An 18,913-nucleotide genomic window follows, 5' to 3' on the forward strand; every position below is an offset into this window, starting at 1 on the left:
TTTTTATTTTATTTTAATATATTTTGATCTGTATTATTAGTATAGCATCACAGTGACAAAAAAACTGCTCACATTTTTTTAAAGACAATAGGACAACATTTTCATGTTTAATTCTGTGTTGTTTACTATTTCTTTGTAATTAATTGTGCAATTTATAAATGAAAATATTTCTACATTTATTTATTTACTCTTCAGCATAGCTGGTTTTCTGAAGCATTTTATGTTATTAGCTACTCGTGAACAAAACAGCCAATACTCCATAAAGAAAAACAATATTTATTATTATACAATATACCATTTAGAAGAGCTCATTCAAAGTGGATTGTGGTTCAGTAAAGCCAAGAATCTGAAAACCTTTAACCTTCAATCCAAATAACTAAGACTACAAACACAAAGATAAGACTATCTAGATTAGCAAAAAGTGGCTAACATCACAGTTTATTTGTGCGGTTCATTAGCATTAACAGGACAAATACATCGCTTCAAACGTGTGGGTTTATATATAGCAATGAGGCTGTAAGTCATTTGATCTTTGTAAGGATGCTGGAAACGTGAAGGTGGAAGGTTTGTCATTCTTACTGAGGCAAATCAACAGCTGTTTACTAGGGCAAGTGTACAAACTTTTCCATAGGATCATATTTACCACCTTATCGTATGCTGGAAAAAACAGATTAATTGGATTTACTAGATTTATTAGTGCTTGCAAACTATTTATTTAGGCTGAATTTAAACAAACAAATTAAGATGAACATTACTAAATTTAATTTGTTTGTTGACATTCAGTCCATATAAAAAAAAAATAAAAAATCAGTGTACCCTTTTCAAAGCTTAACAGAAAAACATTGAAAAAAAGAATAATAATTATAAATCTCTAAATACATTTGTCTAAAAAAATAATATAGTTTTGGCTCTGCATGTAAATTTTATCAGCTGCTAACAATACATTTTTACATTCACAATAATGTTTTACATTAATACCACTCATCAAGTAAATATCTATTTAAGCTGTAGTGGTTAGATTAAGTATTGTAGAAATGATAACATATACAGTGGGGGGAAATAAATATTGAACACGTCATGTTTTTTCCTGGGAATAATATTTCAGAAGGAGCTGTTGAATTGAAATTTAACCAGATTTTGGTAAAAACCCAAACAATACAAACAAAAATAAAACAAACAAAAAAAAAAATCTGAAAATGAGTGATGTTTCATAACAATGAATGACAAGTAGAAAGTACTGAACTACTAACTGCATTTAATATAAAAGGCTTTTCTGGGGATGGCAGCTTAAAAACGCCTCTCATATGGAGAATGAAGTCACATCAATTGCTCAGATGTGATTGTTTCACAGACTTCAACAGTGTAAAAATCTTGATGGTTCTGTGGGTCTAGTCTATCAAATCTGATCTTTAATTTGTATTTTATATTAGATTCAAGTCAGGTGATTGGCTGGACCATTCTACGGCTTGATTTTCTTTCTCTGAAAGCATTTGAGAGATTCCTTGGCTATGTTTTGGATCATTGGCTGTTTCTCAATTCCAAGAACGCAGAGAACGGACTTGTGTTCTGAAAACCGGTCTTGCCAGGTCACCTCGGAAGAACAAACTATGGAGACTGCGAGAACACAGAAAGTGTCTTGTGAGGAATGAGCTGTTGCATTCTTACTAATGACCTTCATGTGTTTTTAACTGAAAATTATTTAAACATTACAGCATTCATACAACGACTTATTGTTTTTCCCTCTTCACAATATATATATATATATATATATATACACTATGCATATAGACTTTACAAATATACGTTGCACAACACAAATTAAACATATTTTATTATGAATTACAGCAAATAAACACCCCTAATGTGTTTATGTCTTTATTATAATTTTCATGTTAATGTTTATATTCACCGTCTCATTCAGGGAAACTCCTGGGGTTAATAAGTTAAATCTCTGAACTTTAATAATAAACCTATATAAAATGCTGTGCTTCCCACCTCTAGTCACAATGACTTCTAAAGCAAGTTTGGTGCTCAAGTCTGCATCGGTGTGTCCTCGAAACCAAGAACACATCCGGGAACTTTCACACATCCTCCGTTCTTGCAGTCTTGAGTTTTGGAACTGAATATTGATGACATTACACGAGAATACCAGGACGCAAGAACACTGAAGAACGCATATTGAGAAACAGCCATTGTCTTGCTAAAATGTCCATCCTGGATTCATCATCCTCCTGCTAATGCAGATGTTGGCCTGAAGCAGCTAATATTCATTTACAATGAGGAAGTGCAGACGGTTGCTGAAGAACCACTGAGAGATTTCAGCTGCAGTCTGGGCTTTCACTGCTTTCTACACCTCCCTTTCTTCATGTGTTCAATCATTTTTCCCTGCGTCATTTCATTTTATTATGCCTAGCTTAATTTGTAAACTAATTCGTTTAGTTTTCTTTGCATGTATGGATTTGTTTTTGGTTGTTACCAACATCTGGGGAAAATTTCAAGTCAACGGCACCTTTAAAAATATGTTTTCTGAGAAAAATGGTGACTTATTTTTTTCCCCATTGTAGCGTGAAAAATAACATGAAACATTTCCAACTTTTTTTGTTGTTGTTACTTTGGCTTGTCTATAAAACAAAAATTCCAGTGGGCTAATAATAAAGAAGCAGATGGCAGCACCACTGGAAAAATTCTGAACTTTCAAAACAAACCAGGAAAACAAAACAGACTTTTAACCTCCATTATTCTCTCGGTTTTAACAACCAACAAAAAAAAATATAGTCATTAACATTTAATATAAATTCTGTCAGAATCTACTCTTAAAAAACATTTAAAAAAAAGAATACGCTCATTTAAAATAGCACAAAAGAACTCTCAAGAAAGAAGTAAACTCCCTACTGTCCTTACAGATGAATGTCATCTTACCTTTTAAGAAACAGCTCAGAAACATGTTTGTCCCTGAGCAAGACTTCATTATTAAAATCTTCAAACACCTATTAAGCTTACAAGAAAAAGTTCAGGGTTTCTGTGCAATCAGGATTTGGCATTCAGAACGGGCCCGAAGGTTTTCTTCTTTGACACAGGTTGTGATTTGGGCTTTGGTGGGACGACGGTCCGTTTGGGCTTGGGCTGAAGGGACACAAGGCCCAGTAACTCACAGTACCTGTTACACTGATGAAGAGCTTTGAACTGATCAATGAAGGATGTGGCACAGTTTCCTCTGAATCCCTTATAGCTGCAACAATAAACAAAAATTCTATAATCACTGCTCTCATAATAATCACTTCGTTTTTTGCAATACACTTAAAACATATCTATATGTAAGTATATATAACTATATCTAAGTATATATAAATAATTGTATCTAACTTCTTATTTAAAATGAGCTGAAACACCATAATTGAGTTTTTGTTTTGTTTTGTTTTTTAAGTAGGGACAGCTTAAATGTTTTATGTTCAATCAACTTAAAATTGTAAATACCATTAAGTTAACTTAATCGATTTGAATTGGGATGACATGAAAGGATTGTGTGGAACCCAGCATTTGTTTACAGTGTACGTATATGAATATCACTTAAATACAAGGAATTAAATGAAGATTTTTAAAATATTATTATTATGATGATATCTTTATTTTGTTTTATTACAATTTTCTTTTGCATATGTATACAATATATGTATATATTATTACCTATACTGTTAATGTATAACACATTTAAAATGTAACACATAATACATATACACACACATACATATATATATACACACACATACATATTATATATATATATATATATATACACATATATACATATATATATATATATATACATATATATATATATATATATATATATATATATATATATATATATATATATATATATATATATATATATATATATATATATATATATACACACATATATATACATATATATATATATATATATATATATATATATATATATATATATATATATATACACATATATATATATATATATATATATATATATATATATATATATATATATATATATATATATATATATATATATATATACATATATATACATATATATATATATACACACACACACACACATATATACATACATATACATACATATACATATATAACTATGTACTTTTTAATATTATTGTTTAATATTAAACAATAATAATTTTTTTATAAGTTATATTTATATTCCTTTTAGCTTCAACAATCCTAATCAATATTACTGCTTTCATAATAACTTCACAATGTTTTATACATAATTAAGAAAGAAGATATTTAAATAACATAATAAATTACTTTAACATTTTTAAATATTTTATTAATTTGACTGATAAACTATTTGCATGTAATGCGTGTAATAATTGGATATTTAATTAACAAAGGCTGTAATAAATGAATAACAAAATAAATATAAATTATATTATTATTATATAGTTACTTTAATAATAATAATAATAATAATAATAATAAGTTTATTATTAAGTTAAGCATCATTATGATAAACAGTGCTCGGCATATACGAGTACACCCCTCACAAATCTATCTTTTAAATTAATATTTTCTATAGGAAGCTTTACATTATTATATTTGTGCATATACATTATAGTCAGTACTGAAGCCAAATCTGAAGCTTATCTAACAAAATAACTTACAATAATGGTCCAAAGATTTGTATTTTTAACAGTACAAATTTATATGTTAGGGGAAAATATTTAATAAAAAATTTAAAAGGAGGAAAATCAAGAGAAACAAAATATATATCAAATAGAGTAGAAATTCTGTAGTTTGTAAATTGTTAGTTGTTTTTGCAATATTGCAATTGAATTTAAATGTATTATTTTTTATTTGTAAAGACCAGATTATTATTTTAATGCATAATAATATACCAACCAAACCAAAATATCTAAAATATATTGCTTATATTCACTGAGAAGAAAAAAAAGATATATATATATATATAATTTATTTTTTATTTTATTTTTTAATAGGGTGTACTTATTTATAGTCAGCACTGTAAGACGTCAATATATTAAAATGATCACACTTTTTCAAATAAATTGAATCCAGAACTTACCCTTTCTTACAGGTGGCAATTCCAACATCTGTCAGTTTCATGCCCACACCTGAAAAAAAAAAAGAGAAAATGTGTGATGCAAAAAACAAAGATTATACACCATTCCTTGGTTTTAAAATCTACACCCTTCTATACAACCCAGTTCATTGTTATTGTCACAATGTGCAAGTTATGTTAATGTCATGTGATGTTTAAAGTATTCTGGAAGTGGAGTTTTTTACCCTGCATGTCTGTGACCAGCAGGTTGCCCTCTGTCTGTGTATAAACCCAATGCTGAAAGGCACAGCATTTCTGCCCAGCTTCTGAGTCTCTGCGCATCAGGTTGATCTCCTTCCCGTCCTTCACTGAGTACTTCACAAAATCTCCCAGCAGCTCCTCCTCCAGCGTAGCATAAGGGATGTCATTCGACGGCCGGTGAACCAGGTAAATAGGGATGATTCTGGAAATTTAAGAAAACACTTTTAATACACTTTGTTTTTTTACACACTGTATATTGAAGTTTTTTATACACGTATTGAAGTTTGAATGCTGAGGAATTCACTTTTGATTCTATTAAATGTGTGTTTTGTAATCTCCAGTATCTATCAAAATGGTCAGTACAATTTGTGTGCTGGTTTTGGTGGTTTATAAGGACAGATATTTGTATAATGACATGAATATGAGGTATTATAACATTGCCGTGGTTTATAAGGACATGCTTTATGTCCTTGTGACTCAAAACACTTTCAACACTTACAAAAGGGTAGAGTAACCGTGCATTCACACGGGGCTTCAGCGTTAGCGCTTGACCAAGGGTGTGTCTGAAGTTGGGATCGTCATAGCAGCATCAGCCAATGAAATTAGTACGCAATCGGCTACTGTCTGAGCTGGGGTATTTGCATGGTGATCTAATTGGCTGACGCTTCTGTTGGCGCTTGAAAAGTTGAGAATTTCCCAACTTCTGCAATAGTATGCCACTGAAGCGATGCCGACGGATCCACAATGCAGTTCTGCAATGCCTGACATCACTCATTCAAAGTGAATGGGAATCATTGACGCTGATGCCCCTTGTGAATGGGGCGTAAGGCCATATAATAAGCATTTTTTTCAGTATAAAATCCCTTATGCCGACAGAAAGTCCTCATAAACCTCCAAAATTATTTAAAATAATCTTTCAACCTCGAAACCTTGCTGAATTATATAAATAGTACTAATCTATAAGCGGGTGGCGCAGTGGGTAGCTCTGTTCTCCCTGTGTTCATGTGGGTTTTCTCTGGGTGCTCCGGTTTCCCCCATAAGTCCAAAGACATGCGCTATAGGTGAATTGGGTGAGCTAAAATGTCTGTAGTGTCGGTGTGAATGAGGTTGTATGGGTGTTTCCCAGTGATGGGTTGCAGCTAAAAGGGCATCTGCTGCGTAAAACATGGTGGATAAGTTGGCGGTTCATTCCGTTGTGGCGACTTGTGAATAATAAAGGGACTAAGCTGAAAATAAAATAAATGAATGATCTAGAAGCAGAAGAGGATTAACCCCTTTTGATTATTTATTTAATTAATTATTAAATTGTTTTGTTTTTTTTACATTTACTGTATTTTTTAATAAGTGCATATTTTTTATGTTCATTTGTACTTGGTTGTAAAAAGAACAGTGTGTTACAAATTTTCTTATGCATATGACATTGTATTTGCACAAAATGTTCATAAATATATTTGCTAAAATCTTTAAAATATTCTTAGTAGGAATATTCAAGTGTGCTAATAATGTGCTAATAATAATGAATAAATGTTCAAAGTTAATTCTCAATTTTTAATTTTATTTAATCTATTAAGTTTAATCTCACATTATAATGACTTTATTCTCTAGATTGTTATTGTTTGTATTATTATTGCTTGGCCCTAATCCTCTGTCATATCAACTGTCCTTTTAAAGGGATAGTTTATGGAAAAATGTAGTCCCTATTTACACTCCCTTAAGTGGTCCAATAACCTTTTTCAACACAAAAATATTTTGATGAAAGCTGAAAATCTCTAACCATTGACTTTGGTAGAAAAAACAAATACTATAGAAGTCAATTGTTACAGGTTTTAAAAAATGTTCAAAATATTTTCTTTAACGTTCTGCAGAAGAAAGTCATAAAGGGTGAGTAAATGATCACAGAATGAAAATTTTTGTTTGAACTGTTCCTTTAAGACTTGAACTGTTGTTTTTGTACTCACTCTGGCACATCTCCAAATGATTCTGCAGATTTGGCCACACTATTGTACGCTTTAATATACTCCCTGGCTGTATTCTGCACATGACATTCCTGGTTAAAAAAGAAAAAAACAATCATAATCAGTCACAAATTTCCCCAAGTTAATCTCTTAATTAAACATCTCCCTAGTGTAGAGGTCTGTTCTCACCTCCACAGCCAGACTATAGTTCTTCTGAACGAGCTCCTCGTTATTTTTGGTCCCGTAGCTGATTGAGTTGTGGACTTTCAGGACACATGGGTGGCCGGGTCTGAAGCGTGGCAGATTGCCTTCTGTAAGAGTGGTCCTGAAGGCCTTTCTGTGCATGCCTTCACCAAAGTGGACCTTTTCAGTCAGGATGCTGGCAGGCTGATTCCTTCCAAAATACTGATCTGACAAAAAATCCTCCTTAAAGAGCAGCGGACTGCACTGGATGTTCTCTTCATCCCCATCCATAACTCTGGGCTCAGCTGGTAGATTGATAAATATGATACCATAACCAGTTATACACTGAAGCCATTAAACGATATCTTATCTTCATCATACTGTTTAGCCACTCGACAAAACTTCAGATTCTTAAGAGATCAAGCAATTTAAGGTCTGTTTACCTGGTTGATCATGACTTGGAATGACTAGTTCCATCAGAACTGAAATAAAACATGTTTGACAGTGAGACATTGTGTGATAAAAATAATCACATATTATTTGATTGTCTTCTATTGCTTATAGATTTGTTGGCCCAAACACAATGGACACCTAATACACAAATATGACATCATAATACTGATTTAGACTATAGTTTCATGAACTAAAGGTGCATTTAATTGGGGAAAAGTCACTTTAAATACATATATGTTTGAAATAAATGTTGTTCTTTTAATCATTCATCAAAGAACCTTGAAAAAGAAATAGTGCCACAGCATGCTGTAATATTTTTCTAGAAATCATTTTCATTATTGATTGTAGTACTGTTCCTTGAGTAACAAATACACCCAGCATGCACACAACGTCATTAATATTAGGTTATATTTAGGTTGTAATGTCAGGTGACCAAAATTCAATGTCAAGCCAGAGTCTAAGGACAACATAATTTTGATGCCAATAATGACATTAAATGACGTTGATATTTGGTCAATTTTAAAATAATTTCTTTGCTGAGGCTTCAGAAAATGAGTGAAACTTCCTGCTGTAACTTTCTGCTTAGTCACAGAGTACATTAGCAAATAAAAAAAAAATCATTACAGCCTCTTTAATCAACTTAAACTGGGAAAGCAGCCCTCTGTGTCTTACCCTCAGATGTGAGATGGTACTCAGAGGTCGAAACAGAAATGTTGGCAGCGTTCAGACTGCATCTGTAAAAGCCTAGATCTTTACTGCAAGCTTTTATAATGGTCAGTGTGAAGCGCCCATCCTCCTCTCTGTGGGGAAAAAAAACCAACAACTTTACTGAACATTTTATTGTACAGTAAATCAATAATTCTTCACATAGCTGGGCAAATACTTTCAGTTATTTAATCAAATGCCATGGCCTCAGAGACAACTTCTATACACTATAAAGTCAGCTAAAGCTTTCAAAACAACTGAAAAGGGCCATTCTGGAAAGCAGAGACCTTTCTGAGAGCGTCTGAGGCATAGTCAGCATTTAGTAAGAATGAATCACACTGTTATGTAAAAGGTACATTTTGCTCCCACTCCAAGCCATGGCTGAATCACCAGAGCGCTGATGTTCAGTCAAGACTCTGCCAAAATTTACAGCAGATTAAGACAAGGACAGAGTGCCACCAAGTGGAAAAAAAAGTCCTGTAGAATTTTGTTCCTTTAGCTAAACTCAATTTTGGGCCAAGAGCCAGACGATAAAGTAAATAGATAAAGCAATGCAGGGGCTAATGGGGAAAAGAGGTTTCTCTTACACTTTGTTTATCTCTGACAGAACTGCTGCCTCTTTAGTCCACTTAATAGTGGCATTAGGTGGAACGGGGCTGAACTGGCACCAAAGTGAGATGTTTTGGGGGTCAGCAGGAACTGGATTAGCCTGGATCTCGGAGACTACACGTGGAACCACAACTACAACAAAAACACATTAATTATGATTAAATATCACTCTGCTACAAAATATTTTCTTACTTAAAAGTTTTTTGTTGTTTCCAGCCTGATCTCATGAGAAAGCTTTTCTCAGTTTAGTGGCTAATTCGCACAAATTTATACGAGTTCAGTCATACAAAAATTCATGATTTTAAAAAGGAGGCGTGGCACCAAACCCTGCCCCTAAACCCAACCATCATTGAGTGATGAGCAAATCGTACTTTGTACGAATTAGATCATACGAATTATCCACTAAATCAGAATGTTACGAATTGTCATGACATTGCATTGGCTGTTTCTAGTCCAAATATCTAAAAAAATTCAACGCAATCTCACAGCAATTTGTAACTTTTTGATTTAGTGGCTAATTCAAATGAATTCAAACGATCTAATTTGTACGATTAGTCATTATCCAATGACAGTTGGGTTTAGGGGTGGGGTTTGGTGCCACGTCTCCTTTTTAAAATCTTACATTTTAGTACGACTGAACTTACAAATTCATATGAATTAGCCACTAAACTGACAAAATGTAAAATACTTACGTTTTCTCTTGAGATCAGGCTGAGAAATTCCTAAATCAAGAAGCATTTTCTTGACAAGTAAAAAATATTGTCTTGTTTTGTTCTTCTCTAATTAAGATAATAATAATAATAATAATTATTATTATAAGCTTATGTTGTTGTTTTTTTAACTCAATTCTGTTTTGTTTCTGAAAATGTTTTGCCTAGAACAGAGATGCCCAAAGTATGGCCGGCAGGCCAAAGTTGGCCCATTGTAACCTTTGATTTGGCCCACCATCCCATCTGAGAATGATAGAAAGGATTGGGGCAATGCCTCCTGAACAAGCAATCCCCAATGGTGAACATAACCAACATTCAAAGTATTACATAACAAAAGTCTGAATAAAGAGGAAGACTGCAAGTGTTTAGGGCAGAGAAACTCTGGTCCTAGAGATCCACTTCCCTAAAGACTTTAGACACAAGCCTAATCAAACAGACATGAATAAGTGTTTGATCAAAGTTGGAGCTTAACTCTACAGGTGAGTGGATCTCGAGGATTTTAAGTTGAGAATCCCTTATTTAAAAAAAATTAGAGAGATCTTTGTGTCCATGAAGGACCAATTAGTGGCTGCTATATAAAGGGATAAGATACCATTTGGGATTGGGCTTTGGTCTTCAGGATGTCTCAAGTTTATTTTAAGCTGGTTAAACCTAAACTCTGAGCTTTTGGACATTGATACCTGGGAAGCCGAATTCTAATTGAATTGCTTTTAAAGTTGAGCAGAAATTATTCTGAACAACCTTCTTTGGGCGTTGAGCTCTTCTGCTTGACAACCTCGCTGTATGCTCTCCGGGTTACATCTTCTCCATCTTTCCTTGCTTGGCGGAAAATGGCAGGCAGCTGTGGCCTCGTTCTTATCGGAACTGCTCCAGACAGGTTGTCTGCGATTCGCCTGCGTTTAATGTCATCATTCAGCATGCTGGGTAAACATGTGCTCAAAGAATCTGAGGTGCACGTCTTATTTTCCGTCTTGGCTGTGTTACTGGTGTCTACTTTGAGTTTAATAGGGCTGGATTTCTGAGTGGCATTTACACCGGCTGGATCCATCTTGGCCACGCTGGGTTCTACTTTAGGTCTCACTGACATGGCTTTCTGAGTGCTGTCTTTTTTAGTAATGTCCGTTTTGGCTGAAGGATGAGATGCTGGTTTATTCAGACCATTTGATGCCACTTTTAGTTCAAGGTTCTCAGCCTTGCCATTTACGTTCTTCTGTCTGCTTTCACTCCTTACATCAGTTGGTGCATCATTCTCAGCTTTTGGTGTCCCGTGTTGCACATGCTTCTTTTTCTTCTTCCCTTGAGTTTTAGGAACGATCTTCTCTGTGATGACGATGGTTTCAATAACAGCAACTGGAAAATCTTCACAACCAGCTCCTTCATTTTTCAGAGATTGAGGCTGAAGATCTTGCTTTTTTGATGCTTGAATCCCATGTTGATGCTTGTCATCTGGTTTCTCCTTATGTTTAGAGCGCATTTTACCATCTGAGGAAGTCTTGGAGGTCTTATGGGGCATATTGTCTGGTTTAGATTGCTTTTCACAGTTTGACAAGGAAAAATGTTGGGATTCGTCCAAGTCTAGAGTGACATATGCAATGCGTTTGTCCTCAGACACCATAAAGCGCTCTCCGGTGAGTAAAAGTAACTTAGAAAGCTCTTTGCTGATGTCACATGTATCACTGTATGCTGGTTTCCTACTAGTATCCTTGATGGAAGGATCATCCGAATCTCCAGAGGATGAAGATAAAGACTGGTCAGGACATGTATGAAAATGATCTTCAGAAGAATCGTCACTGCTGCTTGAGTTTTTATTACTCTTAAAGTTAATTTTGTTAATAATCTTTTCATCAGGAAGATCTAGATCAGCCTGTGATCTGTCCTCTTTCAAAAAACTATGATGCAGGAAAGTATTTCCAGTACAAAGTGGTGCAAATGGCATAATAAACTGTGGAATATTTTCTTCCACATATGGCTTTACGGTACAGTCCCCAATGTAAGAATGCAGAAATGATCCATTTCCTTCAGCATGTCTTGGCTTAGAAGACACGTGACTGTCCGATTGAGTGGGACATATGCAGAGATGCACATCAGAGCTGTGCCTCCTTTCTTCGTTGCTCACACAGCCAGTTGAATTCTTGTCTCTGGTGTAAGCTGAGCTCCTCGGAGAAGGAAAACTGCTTTGACGTTCCTCCTCGAAGACCAACCCGAGTTGGTAAACTTTGTCTCCAGTCACCTCCACCAGCACATTCCCCTCCAGCTAAAACACAAAACAGAAGAAAGAACTTTAAATATCATAGAGAAGACACATATGGTATCAAACAATTAGATGAGACAGCATATGAATTGAACAATTAGTATCATTGAATAAGCAGCAATTTAGGCATATCCTCATCCAAACTGCATGGCTTTGTTTGTTTACATACCTCACTGACGCGATGGTCCGCCTAATGCAAAATCATTATGCTTTCACGGTGCAGTCTAAACCCACATGCGGTTGGCAATGGGGGGATCATCTCTATTATAGTGATCACAGTGACGTAAGTGAACCAATCACAGCTCTCCCGCTGCCTCAGGGGTCGGTGGGATTGGAGAAAGTATCGTACAGTACGACTCGGAGTTTGTAAGCAAGGGTCATATTTCTGGCCTCAGCTGTGCTCGTGCCCCTCACCCTCTGCCTCTCCAGTTCCTCCTTTGCTCTCTGGTCTATTATCATCCACCACCCTCTATAATTAGTCCGCATTTCTGTTTATCAGTATTTTACTCTGCACCTCACATTTCCTCAGCAGCCACCCCTGTCTGTCATCTACGGATGAGTGCATCTGAGCCTTGCTTTATGGATGAATTTTTCAAAAATGGTTCTGGACTAATAGCTAAATATCGACCAAACCTCATCTTGGGAAGAAAGTGTATACATTAAATTAAATTACAGGAAATTGTTTTAGTTGTTGAGATACAATTAGATTAAGACAGCAAGGTAAATGTGTGTGCATATGGCAGAGAGACAGAAAGAGCAAGAGACAGAGAGCGAGAGAGGGAGTGTGTGTACATTATAAAGTGATATTCCTGTATGGAATGATGAGGCTCTTCCAGCACACAGAGTGTCATAATAAATAATACTGAAAGTCACGATGAAAGTGTTCCACATATGTCTGAGCTATTAAAGGAAATGTTAAAGGTGAACAGCTATTTAAGATAAGCTATTTTGTAACAATTACATGTGGGAGATTTTGCAAAGTGTATTGGCCTTTTTGAAACAAAGATGTCTTTGGCATGTTTTACTCAATGTGGTATTGCAGTAATTTCATATTTCATGATTCAGAATAGATACACATAATGATACCATTACTGAACTATAGTTACACCAAGGTACCTTTTTGTAAAAGAGAGCAATGGTCAGTAGCTATATTGACTTTAAAGTACAAAGCACAATATGCATTATTTTACTGCAGTTACAACCTTTAAAAGTAACCTTTAGTGTAGCCCATAAACACCAGAGTCTGTCTGTTCTGACTGTATTTGAAACATGCTAGTCATCTCACCTTTGCACTCAAAAGCTCTCCAGAGATATCCTGACATCCGTGTAGTTTGGCATTGAACTCATGAGCCGAAGATGCATTAAAAGTTTCAGTCACTGCATTATTATCTGCTTTATGGGATTCAGACCGAGTCGACGTCTCCAACAAACTCATTTGGCCCTCCATTGTTGTATCTTTGTCCATGTCTGAACGAGAACCAAGTCTCTCTTTATCTCCTTGTTTAAAAAGAGTTCCATTAGTGTTATCTGACTTGACTAGTCCTCTTCCCAAGGCTTGACCTGGTTCATCTGGTTCTAGGAGGTTCAGGGACAGGCATGTCTGTTCAACGTTGTTTGCATTATTGGAACTCGTCCCTTGCTCCACAATGTTATCCTGGATTGCCATACCGAGCTTAGAAGTAGTTTTCAAATTGAAAGAGTCTTCTGGATAGGTGTTAACCGCTTGAAACCAATCTGAAAGTGCACTAGCCCAGCTGTCTGAGGATGACCACCTCTCAACAGGTGGAAATGTTAGCTCCCAGTCCTCAGCGTTGTGGTCAATTGAAATGTTCTCTCTCCTGGTGTAATCCGAGGCTTTTGTGTTGTCTGGATGGGCTGTGGGGGGGCTGGGAGAACATGAACGACCCCACTTGTCAAAAATAGCACCCTCATCTTCTTCACCTGCCAAGAACTGGCTAGGTTCCAGCCACAACTCGCTATCACCCTCAACATCACGTTCTGTTCCTGTGAACTTTAAGCAAGCATCATCGATCTCCTCAGAGCAGTTCCCTAAATCTTCATTTGTGACAGGTGTTGGAATATGGATCACTTGTGAGAGATCCTTCTCATATTTTTCACCAATCTGGGGAGTATCTGGTATGGACTGGGAGAAAAGTGACTCAGAATGAATAACAGTTCCACTTGGATCATTGCTACAAGCCAGCAATGGTTGCAACTTACTGACGTCTAATGAGAATTCTGTATCAATCATTCTATCAATGATTCTGTTAAATTCTGTTTCCATTCCTTCATGGTCTGGATCTTGTAGATCTTTCGGATCTGTTTGGGTTAAAATGACAGTGCAAATCTCAACACTTGAGGAATCCAAGTCTTTATTTACAGTATGAATGATCTCACTGTCACTGACTGGCACATCAGCTGTTTCCAAGACATTGTTGTTCATCCCCAAAGAATCTAATAATACAGAGGCATGCTGTAAGATGTTTGGAGTGTTTGCTTCATGCAAATCATCCAAAGAAAGAGAATGGATAGTCACCGGCTCTTCTCTCTTTGGTATTGCAGAGGTTGTGAAGTCACAACATGTCAAGTCCTCTGCAATGTCATGCATCACTGGGATGGTTTCAAAGGTAGTCACAGTTTCCAATGTTACAGTCTGAATCATCTCACAGTCACTGAATGGCACATCAGCTGTTTCCAAAAAATTGTTGTTCATCCCCAAAGAATCTAATATTGCAGAGGTATGCTGTAAGATGTTTGGAGTATTTGATTCATGCAAATCATCCAAAGAAAGAGAAAGGCTAATCTCCAGCCCTTCAATTGCAGAGGTTGTGAAATCACAACATGTCAAGTCCTCTGCAATGTCATGCATCACTAGGAGGGTTTCATAGGGAGTCACAGTTTTCAATGTTACAGCCTGAATCATCTCACTGTCACTGACTGGCACATCAGCTGTTTCAAAGGCAATGTCATCCGTCTCCAAAGGATCTGATACTGTGGAGGCAGTTGTTATTGAGTTGTTATTTGGAGTGTCTGCTTTGTGCAAATCAGGCAAATATGTAGGAACATCAATCTTTGGGTCTTCCATTTTTGGGTCTTCCATCTTTGGTGTCTGAGAAGTTGTGACATCTGCAATGTCATGCATTTCTGGAAGAGTATTATAGCCAGTCATCGCTTCCTCTGCTATAATAACACCTTCATGTATATCCTGGCAGGTCTGGGTGTGAAATTCAGAGGAAGTTTCCTCAATCCCACTGTTTGCTGTTGACAACTGTTGGTCATGGCTTTGCACACTGCTGTTCAGGTCTTCATCGTCACTTGCTGCTTGACTTACCTCTAGTCCAATATTTTCAGAGGACACACACTGGTCTACAACAGCGTCAGTTCTGTTAAATTCTAATACCTTTACATCGTGGTTCATAACAAGAAGGCAATTCTGATCCATTTGAGTCAAAACAGTGTTAGAAATCTCTGCATTTGGAGTAGCCAAGTCTTTATTTATAGACTGAACCATCTCGCTGTTATTTATGGGCACATCAGCTGTTTCCAAGACATTGTTGTTCTTCCCCAAACTACCTAATAATGTGGAGGCAGGTGTTAAGATGTTTAGACTGTCTGTTTCAGGCAAATCTGCCAAACATACTGAAATGTCAGTGTTTAGATCTTCTATGCTTAGTGTCTGAGAGGTTGTAAAGCTCTCATACATCACGTCTTTCACAACGTCATGCATTTCTGGTTGGGTTTTAGAAGTAGCTACAGATTCCACTGTATCCCAGCAGGTCTGAATGGAGCACTCTGAGGTGGTTTTATCAGTGTCATTACTTGCAATTGAGAATGGCTGGTCAGGGCTTTGCTCACTATTTATTGCATCAGAGACAGCATTTACCATGACATCATTGGCCGTTTGGCTATTCTCTATTCCACTGCACTCAGAAGAAGAATATTGATGTAAAATGGTCTCTTGGCTCGTTTCTTCTTGTTTATTGTTTTCTTTTAGTAATGAAACTTCTGGACTCATTAAAGACCCATAAGTCTCATTCTTATGGTTTAAGTCAGTTTGTTTGTCATTTAGATTTCTCTCCATCACACTGTCCGTGACTACTTGGTGAATTAGGTCAGGGTTCAGGTTTGTGCTGTTGTCATTCTCCATTTCACCACTTGTATCAAAGTCACAGTTATCACTTTTCTCATCATTTATAGTCATTTCAGTCAGTGCGGTGTGATCCATGTGCTGCGTTGAGACTAAACTACTTTCATTTTCTCCTTCATTGTAATTGTGTTGACTATGCATCGCCATGGTCTCGTCTTGGCATGGGACTGGCATTAATCCTGTGCTTTCAAAGGCTGTATTAGTGTGTGGATCAGGCATCGAACTGAAGCTGTCGTCTGTCTGGTTGTCCGAGACATGAGTGGGCTCATTTTGCTCCATGGGCACTGAAGCGAGCGAAGAGTTGACAGCATCCGAGTGCAAGAAGAGCAGATTGTCTGGGGCGGCCATGTCAACCCTCTTTGCTGTCATCTCCTCTCTCTGGAGCACTGCATATGTCACTGCAAGAGAGAAAATAGAAATAACCTAGGAAAAATTAGACACAAAGCAAATAAGATACAGAGTTTGCTCTGAAGATGCGGTACAGAGTTTGTTGTTGTAGTAGAGATAAGTTATATTGATTACATATTATATATACTTTTACATAATGCTTTCAGCGTATTATAACAGCTCGTCACCCAGTGATAAGCACAGTATTCGGCAAAATTAACGTTAAAGTGAGCGGCATTCGTCTGATAGGTCCATTTGAAATAACACCCTCCCAATGGATATTGGATAAGACGAAATGGCCAAGCATCCAGCCCGTAATATACAACTATCTCATTAAAACTCTAAGTGATTTTACAAGAGAGAAGTTAAAGGCCTACAAGTCTTTGGATGCCAACAGTTTTGTTCTGTGGTCATGTGCAAGAAATAATGTTCCATGATTACCAGATTCAAAACATTGAAGTGCTAAAAACCAAGGTTCTGCCTAGCCAAAGACAACAAAAGACAGAACTGTACAAGGCCTGGATTGTCATCAACAAGCAAAACTGCATTCTGACAGCGAACTGGACCTGTATGGCAGGGTATGTGAACTTACATTTTTACATTTCATTCTAAGCATTCAGTGTCCGCAGTTTAATTCACCATATTTAACTGTTTTTGCTGAAATCATTGCTGCAGTCAAAAATAAGTAATGTGTATGATTCAGCATAGCGTTTACTTGCCTGATATAAAATGAGAACTGCAGAGCAGAGCATTTTTAATTAGGTCCTCACTCCATTCAGCTCTTCTGATGGCTGTTAGCCAAAGACGTCTGTGGTTGGCATTAAAAGCAGTGTGGTGTACGGTAAAATTTAAGTTTTCTATTTTTGGACTTTCGATTTTGGCTTCCTACCGCACTTTTTTTGCAATCGGTATGCGTGTTTGAACGCGTGACATCATGTGTGATGTAGGTTGGTATTTCCCCTATGGGTTGAGATAATATGGTATAATACTATGGTGTAATAATTTGTCATATACTATTAATACACCAATTTATAACCACGGCATGTTTTTTTGTACAACATAATAAGAAATTTCGCACAATGTGTATACACTAACAAAAAGAATCTTAAATAATATAATTTTAAAATCCTTTAAGAATTAAAAACTATGAAAATATAATTCAGAGAATTAATATATATATTTAAAAACACTATACATGCTATATTACCAATTTAATATTATTAACATTCATTTTATATTACTACATTACTTATCTCAATATGCATAATTAACTTACAGTTAAAATAATATTAATATCCTAAAAAATAAGCATATTTGAATATAATATAAATAAATGCAATTAATAATTAGTTTTTTTCCATTATAAACACCCTCACTGGGGGAAAAAAAATCAACTGACAGACTGCTCAAATGATTTTCCATTTAGATTTGTATCAAGCCATGTGTGCGTAATTGCCGTACACGATTCTTCTTACGTCAAGCTGTCAGATGAATGTGACTCAGCCCTGTTTTTCCAACCCTCACCATTTCTTAAGCTACTCTTAAACTGTCATCATGCACTTCGATCAGATGTGAGACGTCATAAAATATTTTAGAGAGACATAAGGTGGAATAAGGACAATTATTACTTGCTTAAGCCACCTGCGACTAATGACTCATTTCAAAGCAAAACATGCTAATAGAGAGCACCTAAGGGCAAACTTTAAAATGACATGTCTTGTAAATATATATTAAAAGCTCAACAGTGAGAGTACAACACAATTTGTGCAATTAATTAAAAGTATAGAAAGTATCTAAAATGGTTCAAATTAAACTAAGAGACCCTTATGAGACCCCATTACCTTCCAAAATCACACTCTTCTTAAATTCTTAGCATCAGTTCATGCATTCAAAACACAAATTGTCCGTCCTGACCAAGAAAATCCTGTTTAAAAAAATAAACAAACACCCAAACACCAAACACATACCTTTTTTACATCCAAATGGGCGTAAATACACAACGGTGATGTAGGTCTGGAGAATATGAGGTTCACATAAAGCTGACAGGTCTTGGGGGTTTGAGGGGAGGGTTTATTTTTAGTCAACATCCCCCTTAGTTCAAAGTGGGTTACCTGATAGCAGAGACATGTGCCATGCTGGACGATTTATCACTTCACGGCTATATTTGCCCGCCTTGCGATCGTCAGA

At 35.9% G+C, this 18,913-nt stretch overlaps 1 protein-coding gene across 1 annotated transcript; it reads right to left on the bottom strand.

Moving 5' to 3' along the window:
* Window positions 1-1,761: 1,761 nt before the first annotated feature.
* Window positions 1,762-18,795, bottom strand: alpk2 (alpha-kinase 2). Its single transcript, XM_056445747.1, has 11 exons — window positions 18,694-18,795; window positions 13,478-16,737; window positions 10,683-12,195; window positions 9,210-9,363; window positions 8,590-8,717; window positions 7,908-7,946; window positions 7,471-7,769; window positions 7,285-7,373; window positions 5,311-5,528; window positions 5,090-5,138; window positions 1,762-3,229 (listed from the first exon to the last, which is right to left on the bottom strand). Exons 2-11 carry the CDS (start codon window positions 16,706-16,708, stop codon window positions 3,028-3,030), a joined length of 5,922 nt encoding a protein of 1,973 aa, XP_056301722.1. The 5' UTR covers window positions 16,709-16,737; window positions 18,694-18,795; the 3' UTR covers window positions 1,762-3,027.
* Window positions 18,796-18,913: the final 118 nt, after the last annotated feature.

The sequence above is a fragment of the Danio aesculapii genome, chromosome 21 (assembly GCF_903798145.1).
Source record: "Danio aesculapii chromosome 21, fDanAes4.1, whole genome shotgun sequence".
NCBI classification, from domain to species: domain Eukaryota; kingdom Metazoa; phylum Chordata; class Actinopteri; order Cypriniformes; family Danionidae; genus Danio; species Danio aesculapii.